Genomic DNA, 13,994 nt, shown 5'->3' with positions numbered 1-13,994 from the left:
CTGCCTGGGACATGACAATATATGTAACAGACAAAGTTAGTAACTCTCTTATGTACCTAAAAGGAATTAAAGTATACATATAAAAAGCTAAAATGGCAATTTACAATACCCTTAATAAAATATAGCATTACAGTGTTGCTTTTCTCCCTAGCAGAGTGTTTTCTTCATTGCAACGACTAAGCACAGAGCAAATTAAAAAGCGGTATATTCCATAAACCTGTCATAATTGGCAAGTAACGCCCCCTCTCACCATATAACAGCTATGCTTTTGAAATATGAGCAATCTCCTGAAATGCACACTTGTTCAGGAACTCAAAGGAAGGCTTCTCTTCAGGCTGTTGTATTACCAAAACTGCCTGACTAACACTGACAGCTCTTAAAGATGAGAAGCATTTAGATTCCACCTGAACGTCTGGTGCCAAGTAACAGAACACAAGATTTTATAGCCCCACTGCTGCAGAAATAACAAAGAGTCAGCTCAGAAAGTTACTGAAGCACACCACAGAAAACATTACACCTTTCTGATCTAGTTTGTCATTCCAAGAAGGAATATAAGTGGTTACTGGGGATGAAACCTTCTCAGTTCTCCAAAGGAAGCCATTCAGCTCTCTGTTCCTCTAGCTAATGAAATGTCCTGGAAGATGCAAAAGGCCTGGAACTAGTCTATTACCTAATGAAGTCATACATATTTCCTTAAACATTTGCCTTCCTCATACAAAGAAGGAGCTTGCTGTGCTACCCACAGAGAAAACCGCAAACTCACAGCTGACAGCAGAATTAAGATGAGGGCATAAATGAATAACAAAATCAAAACTGTGAGAACATACAGGAGGAATAAGGAAAAAACGTGAAGAACTATAAATACATAATAATGCTATATACCCATGTCAAACACTAAAGCTGATGTCCTTGACTTTGCCTAAAGAGAAATGTAGTATTTGTGGCATAAGTCCATATTTTCATAAATGCTACTGAGCTGGAAAACTACTGAGTGCTATTAATATAGACTAAAGCAGCCCTAGTAAGCCCTCCAGAACACCAATAATCAGTTTTTAAGGTCCTGTGTGCCTTGATTTCCATGTCCTGGCTCCTGTTGGAGTACGCACAGACTTTTCTGTGGTACTGAAGATACCAGGTCTACCATAAATCATCTGGCTATTTCAGAGATGGGAAGAGGATGGGTTTGTGAGGCCTGAATTATGGAATTTTAGCTATGTTCACAATGTCTCATAAACAAAAGCAGGTTAAGTGAGCAGACTATCAACCTCCATCCCTTAGTAATAACTACTGAAATACTCAAGCCTCATACCTGTTAAACTGCTGAGGCTAAATTAATCACTGAGATACCAAATAAGTAGTGCCTCCACAGCACCCACTTGCATGGGTGTACCTGAGAGGAACAAAAGAATTCCCTCTGACTTCATCTATATATTAGCACATGTGTCTACGAAAAAAAAATGGTAAAAAAGAAAGGGAAATGCAAAAGTAAATCAGCAGTATTTGCCAGTAAAACTTGCAAACAATTTACTATGCAGGGAGGACTTGATCCAAAGCCCACTGAGGTCAATGGGCTGAGGATCAGATTCTTAATTCAGCTTTTGGAACTAGTTTATTTTTAACGGACAATTGTATGTTTAGGCTCCAGTCTCCACATATATCTTATTTGCCTCAAAGTTCTGTCCAGTCAGGTTTTGAATACCTCTATAGTCGGAGATTCCACAGTCTCTTTGGGCCTCTGTGTCACTGTTTGGCCATCTTCATGATGAAAATATGTTCCAGTATCTTAGAAATATGAATCTTTACTTTTTAAAAAAAAAATCCTATTAAAAGCTGTCATATGTCATAATTCACATAACAAAAAGGAACAGAAGCAGATAGCAAAAGAGCCTTATATTGAAAAGAACCAGAACAGATTCATGAAAGCAACTTATGTTTGACTATGTCAAAACGGAGCTGAAATTTGTTGACTTTTACACAAACATCCTCAGACAGCATCTTGCTGAGGAACTGCTCACCTGATCTCGGGAATATGGGGTATCCACGATGTGTCTCTCTGAACACGCTGCAAGAAGAATCTTCATTGCATTTAACTGGAGCAATATTTCACAAGCCATGGTATCAAAGAAAGTAATATTGGCAAGAGCTGCTGAAGCCAGCAGGAAAACTTCACCAGATGAGGCTTCTTGGCACAATTCTACAAATGCAAAGATGAATAGAAGTCATTGCTTCATTGCAAAAAGCATAGTTAGGTGTTTCAAAGCAATATTTAAGTATCTGCAACATGTATGAGTAATCTTAGTATCTAAGACCAAGTTCATAGTAATCAACGTAAAAAACCAAAATAAGACAAACACCTTTATTTTGTCAATTATATAGTATGATAGAATCATTTAGGTTGGAAAAGACTTTTAAGGTCATCCAGTCCAGCTGTTAACCTAACACTGCCAAGTCCACCACTAAACCATGTCCCTAAGTACCACATCTACAGGAGGTCTTTCAAATACCTCCAGGGATAGTGACTCAACCACTTCCCTGGACAGCCTTCCCCAATGCTTGACAAACCTTTTGGTGAAGGGTTTTTTCCTAATAACCAACCTAAACCTCCCCTGGTACAACTTGAGGCCATTTCCTCTTGTTCTATTATTTATTACCTGGGAGAAAAGACTTATACCCATCTCACTACAAGCTCCTTTCAGATAGTTGCAGAGAGTGATGAGGTCTTCCCTCAGCTTCCTCTTCTCCAGACTAAACAACCCCAGTTCCCTCAGCTGCTCCTTATAGAACTTGTTATCTAGGGCCTCCACCAGCTTCGTTGTCACTCTTTGGACGTGCTCCAGCACTCAGTGTTTCTTTTTTTAGGGAGGGACTCAAAACCAAGCACAGTATTTGAGGTGCAGCCTCACCAGTGTCAAGTACAGGGGAATGATCACTTCCCTACTCCTGCTGGCTGCACTGTTTCTGATACAAGCCAGGATGCTATTAGCCTTCTTGGCCACCTGGCCATATATCACACTCTAGGGTACTTTATAAAATGTATTAACATTATGCACTTTTGTTTGAACCACAAAACTGGGAAAAATGGTAAACATGAACCTAGAAACTAAGCTTTTCTACATTCATCTAATCAACAAGGCAGTCTACCTGGTATAGCATTCTACAGGGAATATTCCACTGAATGCAGTTCAATATAAGCTTACTATAAATAAATAATATGAAATATAGGATGCAGAAGGCTAACAGAAACTGATCCATAAGAGAATAATTCTGCTATATATCCTATTCTTTAGAACAAGATAGATATATATCTTGCCTACCTCTAAACCTATTTCTCTACAGATCATTCTGCACATTTTCCTGATTTAATACAAGTGCTGAAGACACCGCTAACTTTCGATTCCTTGCACACATGTAATATAACTGAATCACCTGATAATTGGATTTCAGCATAGTCTAAAATTAGACATGTTGCAATAATTCAATTACTGAATTATAAATATCACAAGGAAACTGGCGAGTGGTTACTGAAACACCTCTTCCAAAGTTATACATGTTCTATTCTTAATGCTTATATTTCTTGGGCAGAGTACATAATCCTAAAGTTTCCACGGAATTTAAACAGTGACAGCTGGGGAAATGTTCCACCTGCTAGCATCTTCTGGATAGGCTGTTCAGATTGTCCCTTGACCATGGTACACTGTAATAACCTAGGAATTCCTCAGAAGTCAGGTTAGATGCCTCTAGAAGTCTAGCTACAGCAAAACCAAGCTCAGCACAAGTTAATTCCACCCACTGGATTCAGGGCAAGGTCAGGGCAGAACCTTCAACATTTGTTGCTGGACAGTCTGGTCACCAAGAATAAATTGCTTCCTTGATTTCAGTACTAGCTCTGCATGGGCACATTGGAGAATATCTAAACAACTGTCAGATAATTCCCAGCCATCACTGGCACGAACATATTCTTTTCTTGTTCTATTAAAGAAAAAAACCCAAACAAAACCAAAACCAAACCAAATAAAAACAACCAAAAAAAAACCACCAAAAAAACCCACAAAACCAAAACAAGAAAAAACTAACAAAAAAAAAAACAAAACAAAAAACCAATCCCAACACAAAACCAACATGCATGAAAATTGAAATCCTGTAGTTTAACTGTAACCATTGGGCTCAGTAGAGAAATATTCAGAGGTATTGATCTATTATACATGAGAACTCAAACTCAATGATCCAAACTGTACTTTCTGACATAAAGCTCTGGGAAACTGAATTTCCAGATCAGAGAGAAGAAGACAACACTTAACTGAAAGATTCTGAAATTTGAGAGGGATGCAGCCCTACGACAGAAATAAGAGTCCTTGCTTTACAAAGTCATGAGAAATATCATCTTGGCTTTCTGAAGTGTCCTCACTGACCCAGGTTAAGGAAACACTTGCCGTTACCTTTGCCTGATTTTACCATGGATCTGAGGCCTAGACAAGAAAGATGTGCTATTTTCTCATAACAACGCCCATAGATTATACTATACTGTAGTTTTCCTCTGAAGTATCATACAAACATAGATGCAGTGGTGAGCTTGAGTTCTAGCAAGTTTAGAAAATACAAGCATAAACTTTAGCAACTTTGCTGAATCTCATATGTGGCTCTTATGGTAGAATTTTACACAGTAAAATTTGATAAATATGCATTAATTCTATTCAAATATGGACTGGGGTAAAAAAAAAACTATATAATTGCAGAATGCTCTGATTCAGAGTTTAAAATGACTGAGTATTTTATCTGTTAAGGAAAAAAGGGAAAACATAATTTAGGAAACATTTCTAAAAAGTCCCACCCCAACATGTTATTTTGACTGAAAAGACACAGAAGTCCCATAAAGAACTTACTGACAAGTGCTGTTACAATTTCTTCCATATTTTCCAGGAAGCTGCTGAGATGCTGTGTGAATGTGAGATGTGGAGAGGTGATCTGTGCAATTACTGCTGCTGCTTCAGCATGAGTAGCTTGAGAATGGCTGTTATCAGTAAGAATGTCAGCCAGGCACAGTATTCCATCAGCCTATGGAAAAATAATAGGTATAAGTTGGAAATAATCCAGGAAATACTTTTGCAACTAAAGATGGGTTCACAATTATTTTTTCTTGGCTGTGGTTAAACTACTCAGTTTATTTTCAAAGATGACTTGAACTCGATGGCATTTGTGCCATAAGAAGTTTCCATTTAGCAAATACAAATGAGTTCAGCATAGAAGTTTGTTGACCAGCAGTAAACCTTGCATTTCCTTCCCCCTTAATGTTTCTTCTGAATTTATTTTGGTCAAACAAACAAGTCTTTTCTGACAAATGTCTCAAGTTAAACATGAATCCATAAGTATGCTCTGATAAGCAAATGCTGACTGCCAATATGCCACAGCCTTATTTAAGCTCTTGTCTGAGTGTGTCCCACTGCAAAACACAAGCCTGAGTGTGCAATAAGTTCTTCAAAGACTGGGGTTTTTTTTCCATTTTCTTCTGAACCTCTCACAAAGGCAATGCAGGATCAAAAAAATACTGTTTGGGAGAGACCCTGGCCAAACTGCACTTCATGAGCTTTCACAGCTCTGACATTAAAGCTAGGTCCATATATTGCTTGGTCACTTGGAAGAGAAACTGAAAAATAAGTAAATTATACCTAGGTTTATGCTTTTAGAGTGTCTGAAGTGTTCTAAACTCATTCATTACACATTGTAGGCATGTGCATCGCATATGCACACCTTGCTCTGGATTATAGGAGACCCACTGACACAGTGAAAGACCACAGTAGAGCATAACCAAAGGCATAGTTTAAATTGCAGGAACATATAATTTCTTAACAACCACACCCAGAAAAGCAAGTTTCTCTATAGACAACGACATAATCTGTAAACTTTCAAATTAACAGGACTGCGATTCTCCCCTTGTTTAACAGATCACTGAATGATTCATCATGTTGTCAAGCAGGTAGGTAGACGTGCTTAGAAGAGACAAAATATAAAGTTTTATGTAATTAATTATGGATGTGTTTATGTCAAATTCTCATATATGCACTAATTAAAATCTTTATATGAATAAAACTAATGTAACTATAGGGACAGCTTTCAAATGATCAGAGCTTTTACAAACTTCACTGAGTAACTACTTCAAAAACTAGACTTTATTTATTTATTTATATATTTGAAGTTCTGAAAAACTGTGAGGCCAATTGTCTTATATGTTGCTTGGACACTACAGATACAGAGGAGCTACAGAGGCTTGGCACTGAAATATACTATTTTTGTCAAGTGAAAACAAGCCCACATTTGCATTGCACACTAACCAAGATTATTTCTTAAGTCTGTTGCTCAGCCTGCATTCTCTTTCTATTCAAAGCTTCCTCAAAACATGCACGTTATATCCCACCCATTATCTCCAGAAAGGGTGTTTAGCAAATCTCTTATTCATGATTTTGTTATTTATTAATACAGAATGTTGAGTTATCATAATTACTTATCCTGCAGTGGGCATGGATCAAATTATTTGATCAGTACTGACAGTTACTGTATTTTACAAGAAAAGCTCTCAGATCAATGGGAGCAAAAATTAACCTCTGGAAGATCATTCATTGGGATGCACTTTTTAACAGACAATAGACTATAGCATTGGAACCCTAATAACATAGATAAATACAAAAGAAATTATATCTCTGTTTTTCCTCAGATTACAAATGGGATTTAGTGTAGAAGCTCAAGTACTGGCAAGAAGAGGAGGAATAAATTTTCAACACTTAACTTTTTCTTGACAAGCTTTCAACATTAATCTACCTACAAAAAAGTATTTCCCCCTAGTTATGGCAGAATTCTACAGCTTGAAACGGCGGATTCACATAATTCACTTGGCTTCAAGGTATATTAATACATCTTGGTGTCAAGAATTAATATATGTCCTCATAAGATGATTTAGTAGCCAAAGTGTGCTAGACTATCATATGCAAAACCCCCCACCTTTGCCACCTTGAAACCTTCCCAGATCACACCTTGTGTGGGGTCTGAAGGGTGCTAATAACAACAGTCAGTATAAAAAGTTAAATATATTCCAAGATATTAAAAAAATACTTCACTAGAAATTTCTTCCAAGATCTGGTAACAGGATACAGCATTCTTCAGCCCAAAATTTAGAGGCTAAAATTCATTTGGCCATATCCCACTCCATGACCTTGACAGAACTATTTTAGTGTAGTTTTATGCTATTTCAGAACAGGTACAAGCACATGGCTAGATTTTTCCATCACCACTGTTTGTTTATATCTACACTATAAAATAAAAGCTTCTAACAATACAGGGTTGTACTCAACTTCTTTTAAACCACATATTTGGGTTTTTTTAATTATTAACTAACTTTTTTTTTTTAAGTTGTGAGTTGCTGAATTATAAGTAGAAGTGGATATGTGTTTATATTCAGCAGAAAGATAAAATACATATTTTTTCCATGAAAGCCAGCACTAGTTATTTTCATGTATATTCAGAATCATGTAAAATACTATCAAATACAGCCTAAAATTTGCTCTGTACACTTTTGTCTCCATTCTTAAATATAGAAAATAAAATAATTCTACTACCCCATTTATAAGTGTCTAGCAATAAATTCTAAAATTACAAGGGAACAATCTAATAAAAGCACTTTAACATCCAAAAAGAAATTGCTGCTCAAAGCATTTTTATAATTAGCTTTCACACTGAAAGGAGCTTTGGATGGCTGCCCTGTTTTCTGTTTAATTTTGGTAAAGTAATCAGCTAAAAGTCAAATCTGTTCATCACCTTGGCAATACAAAAGAACCAGTTTGCCAGATAATGAAAACAAATGAATTCCATGAATGCAACAAGATGCTGTGGAGATTCTGCATTTGAGGAATGGCATTCAGTAAATGCTTGATCACTAAAATTTCAATATTGATAACTGGAAAAATGCCAGGAATTTACATCCTTATGAGCATAGCCCTGTTACAGAAACTTCATCCAAGTGACAAATGTGTGAGCACTTTACTGCATAGATCAAGTCTTCTGAAAGGAAATAATTCCTTTTCTCTGCAACAGGAATGAATGAGGTCAGGGGCAGCCTTCTTCTTTCTTCAGGATACCTGTTCTTAGGCATCTCTTAAAGATACCAGTACTGAACTTGGATGAACTGTACAAATTACTTAGTGATTTGAAATGTTACACACAGCAACCTTAACTCTCTGCTTTCCACAAGAAGGTTCAAGGTAGGCTTTCCATACCATACTAGGAACCAAGACTCATTGCCTTTTTAATAATGCCTGTCTTCATTTGTGTGGAAAGCTGATGAAGGCCTTTTCTCATACAATGACTTTGTCTCTAACATTCCTGTTTTCTCACTTTTAATATTTGGATGATCTCTTTGTGTTGGTAAATTTTCTCAGGGTTTTGTTTTGGTTTTTTTTTTCTTTTTAATTTCTTTATTGATCTCCCAAAGAGAGAAGAATTTCAAAAGCAGAGGCTGCATCAAACAGTCAAGAATTGACAAATCAGAGTTGTGCTTTTTTATCCTTTCACACCTGTATTAGCACCTCTAACTTGAAACTAGGACAGGTTAACTGTATAGGTGAAGACATGAACATTAGTAGACTAAATAGAGAATGCATAGCTAGATAAAAACCAAAACACATTAGGATTTATGGGATAAGGAAGATGGAAACAGAGAAGCAAGGAAGAAAAATTATCATATTCAGAAAATGTTTGAATCCTCTACTCAGCATTCTTTGAACACAATCTACTTCACTCCCCAGACCGTCGCACAAACTCTGGGGTCACTTCACTATTCTGCAACTCCATTGAAAATGTCATCCAGCAGAACTCATATACTGATATTCTGATGACTTGTTACTCATTAAATGAATTCCTGATCATCAAAGTTGAGGTATACCTTATGTCAACTACTGTAACTTAGCCTGCAACTGTAGAAGGCCTGCAAGTCTCATTTCATTTCTATGTTGAAAGAAAGGAAAGGAAAAGGACAAATATATACCTTGCACACGATTTTTTGTATTTGAACATTTGCCCTGCAAAGTGCTCTGCAGCTAAAAACTGTCTTAGCTCCACTGAGAACTTTGGTGATTTATACCAAATGAAGATTTGGTCAGCTATTTTTAGAGTGAGATGATATATTAATAGAGTGATGCCATTAAAATGTCCACAAATACTATTCCAAGTAGTCAAAGCTACTGCAGTAATTTCATGGCAGCAGCAGCAATGATCAGTGAACAAAACTGTAATGATTTTTATAACTACTGCTGTACAACAGTGGCCATAGGACCTGATTTATGAGCCATATTGTATACCCTACAGAATAGTGTGGGGCTGGACAAAGGCAGAATGGTTCCCAAATCAGTAGCTTTAAAAGTGCTGGCAATAACCTTAGCTGTGTATCTAAATTGGCTGTGAGTGGGTGCTTTTTTCATGGCATCTTCAACTAAGGCTTCCCTTTTAAACTCCCCTCCTTCAGAACATGGTCAAGCTAATGAAGAGGTATTTGTTTTGCTTTATGTTCTGCCATCAAGGGACAGCATAAAGATTATTTGATCTATATGTGAAGTACTGTTATATGGCATGAAAAAAAAATCTCAACCTTTTCTCAAAAAAAAGACAAAAAAACCAACAAAACCAAGCACCTCTTCCCCCCAAAACAAAACCCAAACCAAAACAAAACAAAACAACAGTTGGTTATATCAGCTTGAAGGATGCACTAAATGTGGCAATGCCTGAGTACAACCTTGCAGCCTTGCTGTAGGTAGAAACAACCTGCAGAGCAAGATGAAATAACAAGTTCATTTTTCTAGGCTGACTAGGAGTGAAAATATAAATAGTATATAAACTTTTTCTCTTTATTAAACCTAGGGAAAGTAGTCAAACAGTTATTACACAGTGCATGTTCTTTGGCACTCAGAGATACTCTGACACTCTTGCAGATGAAAAGTATAGCTGCTTGTCAGAGAGGTAGTAGAGAATAAGTCATTTTACAGAAGGGATGGACAAAAATCAATAAGATCAAAATCCAGACTTCCCTCTTGTCTTCACTTCAAGGGTAAGCGAATAGCTGGCTTTGAACTCCCTCAGATTTGAGGAATGATATGAAGGGTACGACAGTCTTTTAAAGTATTATTTCTGTAGCTGATAAAAGAAACCAGGAACTATACTGCTATTAGCCTATTAGCTCACATCTTCCAACTCCCATAAATCACAGCTTACATTATTTCAAACTACCCTCTACAAACACAGGTGAACCATGCGAGGATACATTCAGCTTACCTGATCTCTTCACATTGACTCCAATTCTACAGGACAGTTGCTGAGTGACTACAAAGGAGAAAAGACTGCAAAGGAATTCACTTGCAGTTATGTAGAAGTTATCTCTAGTACAGATCCTAACACTCAACCACTCTTGGTGTTTACAGAATCAGGATGCATTGATAAAACAGAAGGAAAACTACTGAGCATAGATGAATACAGTGGCTTGGGAGAAAAGACATTTTCAATTACCTTTGTATTCAGCTTTCATTAACATTCTCTTGTTCTGTCACAACTAAAATACAATCACAATAATGACTGTGTTATCTGCAGTCTCAGCAGCATATAAGAGGGAAGAACTATCTGTGTTCACATATGATAAAGTTATAGATTAAATTCTTCAAGTTATGTGACACATGACAGAAGCCAAAGGTTTCTCAGATTCTTTTGCCCTATATTTTGGAGGGATGGATGTACTGGCTTGCTTTTAAGTTGCAGGAATCTATTCCTATTTGTAGGATTTTCTTGACATCTTCATTACAACTTACAGGAAGTATATGCTTGTTTCTTTTAAATAATGGATAAGACTTTATATATTATACTTTGGGGTCTGAATTTCATTAAAATGAAGCCACACGGACACAAGAAGGACTCAGCAACAAGATGAGAGGAACTGTCATATGTTACATAAGAATGCTGAACAAGATGCTGGGTCCTGCAGTATGAATTAGAGAAAGACCATACATTAGTATTTTTCCCATAGCCCTCATTTTTATTTACCCCGGGGGATCATAGTCTGAGAAAAAGAAAATAACCCATCTCAACTATTCCTATAAACAAACAAGGGCTTCAGGCTTATGCATAGCAGGGCACTCCAGAAAATGAGATGTACTCACTGAAAAAAACATGTTCTGATCATCTAGTTTTAAATAAATAATGTCACAGACATTGCATTGCAGCAGGGCATATTCTCGAGCACCCAGTGTCTGGCATTTAAAAACAAGAACACTCTTTCACCATTTTTGATTACTTTGCATCAGTTTTTGGTGTGACACCATGGATTTTATTTTCAAAAGTGTCTATTCATATACCTCTTCATGAGGGGAAAAAAGTACTATGTACACCACATTTTTAGAGGACCTATTACAATAATGAGAAAGTGCCTCTGTGCAAAAAGAGCAGCATGGAGATCGCAGCAAATCAGTCGTTATCAGCTAATCTAACTCTTCATAGTGTCTTTCTTCTCTCAGGAAAAGTTTTTGATAATCTTCCTGCTAGAATTCTGGCTCTGTTTAGGTCAATACTTTCAAACCTGAAGACAATTATGCTAAATTTTAATAAAAGAGTTTATCATTCATTATTACTGGAATTTCATGTACAGCTTCTCTCATCAAATTAAAACTCTTGCATAGATCATTATGCATGAAGTTAGAAATAAACAGAACCCTACCCTGTGCTTGGAGTTACATTACAAAGGCAGAGAGACTGAATGACCAGTGGAGATAGCGCAGGATGTCATCTGGTTTGCTGTTATTTTAAATATGAAACAGATCCTTATGCAAACAATTTTCCTGCAAATATATCTCATTTCAACAGTATCACTTAGTTTAGCCTAAAAAATACCCAGTCTCTGAAATGCAGGGCCTCTGCAGCACTTGAATCACATGTACACTAATTAAACACCGTTAACAGTAGGATGTTTATCTAATAGCATGTATTAAATATGTACAGCAACTTGTTCAGAAAAATATTTTTATGTCTAAGTTCACATAATTGCCAAAACTGCCTCTGTGTTTCACCCACACTGTTCTTTCTAAAACTTCTTGTTGCTTTTAAGAAAAGCAATAGAAGGCACCAAGCATTAATATAATTGTTTGCTGCATTCTTTACTTCATAATGGCTGTCCAATTATTTTAAAAATTAATTTAAATAAATTACCTCCAGAACCAACTTTGTATGTGCCAGATTGTTATTGGCAGAGAAGTTTTACAAGCAAGTTATAGAGCTTTACGATAGCCATTTGTAATGAAAACACTCACAGCACTTTAGCTATAAAACTTTTAGTGAGCAGCTCAATAAGAGTCCATTGGTGTTGTAGTAACAACAGAAGAAATAGCTACCCTTATTTAAACAATTTCAAAAAAGCAAAAAAGTAGCTGTTTTCATCTGTTGAAAATTGACGGAACATTACTGGCTGCAGCAGACACAAGCTATTTGGTCCTAACATTTCACTCTTGACAAGAAAATCTGCTTGCATCTTCTACAAACATTGATATATTTCTATGACTGCACTAGCATATACTAGCAATAACATAATTTCAGAATTGCTTTAAAACTAAGAAATTCAAGTTTAAGATCAGCTGTTTACATGGAATCTTTATGAGCAGTCTCAGAGGTCTACTATAAGCCATCAGGTAAAAAAGTTATCTCAGAGGTTTTTCTCTCCATTAACACCTCACAGTGCTGCTCTTTGGTCAAGCATAGTTGTTATATTGGTTCTATATTAGAAGAAATAAGAACAATGGTAAAAGGCTGAGAAATGGAATATTTTTACAAGCTGAATCTTAATTTTTCTTCTACTCAATACTATTTGCTGCCTTACCAGGTCTCAACATAAATAAGCTTCCTTATCTAGAATAACAAACATATATGTAAAGTTAAGCTAGGGTTTGAATACTGCATTGAAGAAGAAACAAAACCATAAATTTGGTTACACTTTCAATAGAGACTATTTTTTCAGCAATCCAAGATATTTGCAACATAGTACTTTCAAAAAGAGGCAGTTCCAATCTGCATACAAAATCAAATTTTCAAGTCATGCTTACTTCCATAAGCTCATCTTTCATCAGAAAGTCATGTCAGAACTCACTGAAGTTAAATTCATCTAGTGAGCAGATTCCAGCTTTGATGGCCCAGGATCCTCTCCAGTTATTTTACATGGAAAATGCATGAGCATTATGTTTATGGTAAAGATAAAACCTCAACTTGCCATATTTTGGCTAAAAAGTTGCATAGATCTGTGAAAATAAGCACGTTGCAGAGGAAAGTTCCAAATACTGTTCTGACTCTGTCATCCAATTGCTGCCCATTTTTCTAATACTGTTCCTAATCTGTGAGACAGTTTGTTCACTCAAAGAGATGTTTTGACAAAATTAACCCAACAACCACCAAATACTACATATTGGACTTCCCAGGAAACACCCAAGATTCACTTCACATAAACTGCAAAAACTCCCATTCCATATTCCAAACCAACCCAGTCCTCCAGATCTGTAAAGCCCAAGTCTGGACTAGAAATTTCACATGATCAGGCTTCATTCTGCTACCTGCCTGTCCATAAATAACACAAGAGCCACTGCAGCTCAGCACAGGGCTTCCCCTGGCTCTAGGAGAGGTTCCCAAAATCAGGACCTATTCTCTTCTGTTTCAGAAGGAAGCAGAGATAATGTCATAGAATATCTAGAAGAGATACTATAAGTGTGACAGCTGGAAAACAGGTCTAAACATATCGTCCTGCTAAACATGTCACTCTGAGATCAGAACTACTGAATCTTTGCGGCCAAAGAACATAACTTTAGATGAAAGTGCACCAAATTTCTAAACAAAGTTCATATTCTTTTAAAGATCAAAGAGTCATTCTCAGAGAAAGAAAATGCTGTTTTGAAGGACAGGTCCTTACTGGACACCAGGATGGAACAGTGGCTTAC

At 36.6% G+C, this 13,994-nt stretch overlaps 1 protein-coding gene across 1 annotated transcript in view; it reads right to left on the bottom strand.

The window, feature by feature from the left end:
- The window catches only part of INSC (INSC spindle orientation adaptor protein), an 89,690-nt gene that overhangs the window by 15,891 nt on the left and 59,805 nt on the right, over nucleotides 1–13,994 (bottom strand). Inside the window, exons 7-8 of the mRNA XM_005153267.2 lie at nucleotides 4,881–5,052; nucleotides 2,016–2,194 (exon numbers count right to left, since the gene is read on the bottom strand). Of these exons, the coding sequence (XP_005153324.1) occupies nucleotides 2,016–2,194; nucleotides 4,881–5,052 (351 nt within the window). The remainder of the gene's footprint in view (nucleotides 1–2,015; nucleotides 2,195–4,880; nucleotides 5,053–13,994) is intronic.

The sequence above is a fragment of the Melopsittacus undulatus genome, chromosome 4 (assembly GCF_012275295.1).
Source record: "Melopsittacus undulatus isolate bMelUnd1 chromosome 4, bMelUnd1.mat.Z, whole genome shotgun sequence".
Taxonomy (NCBI): domain Eukaryota; kingdom Metazoa; phylum Chordata; class Aves; order Psittaciformes; family Psittaculidae; genus Melopsittacus; species Melopsittacus undulatus.
Note: the sequence above shows the minus strand (reverse complement) of the source record. Positions and strands in the feature narration are given on the sequence as shown.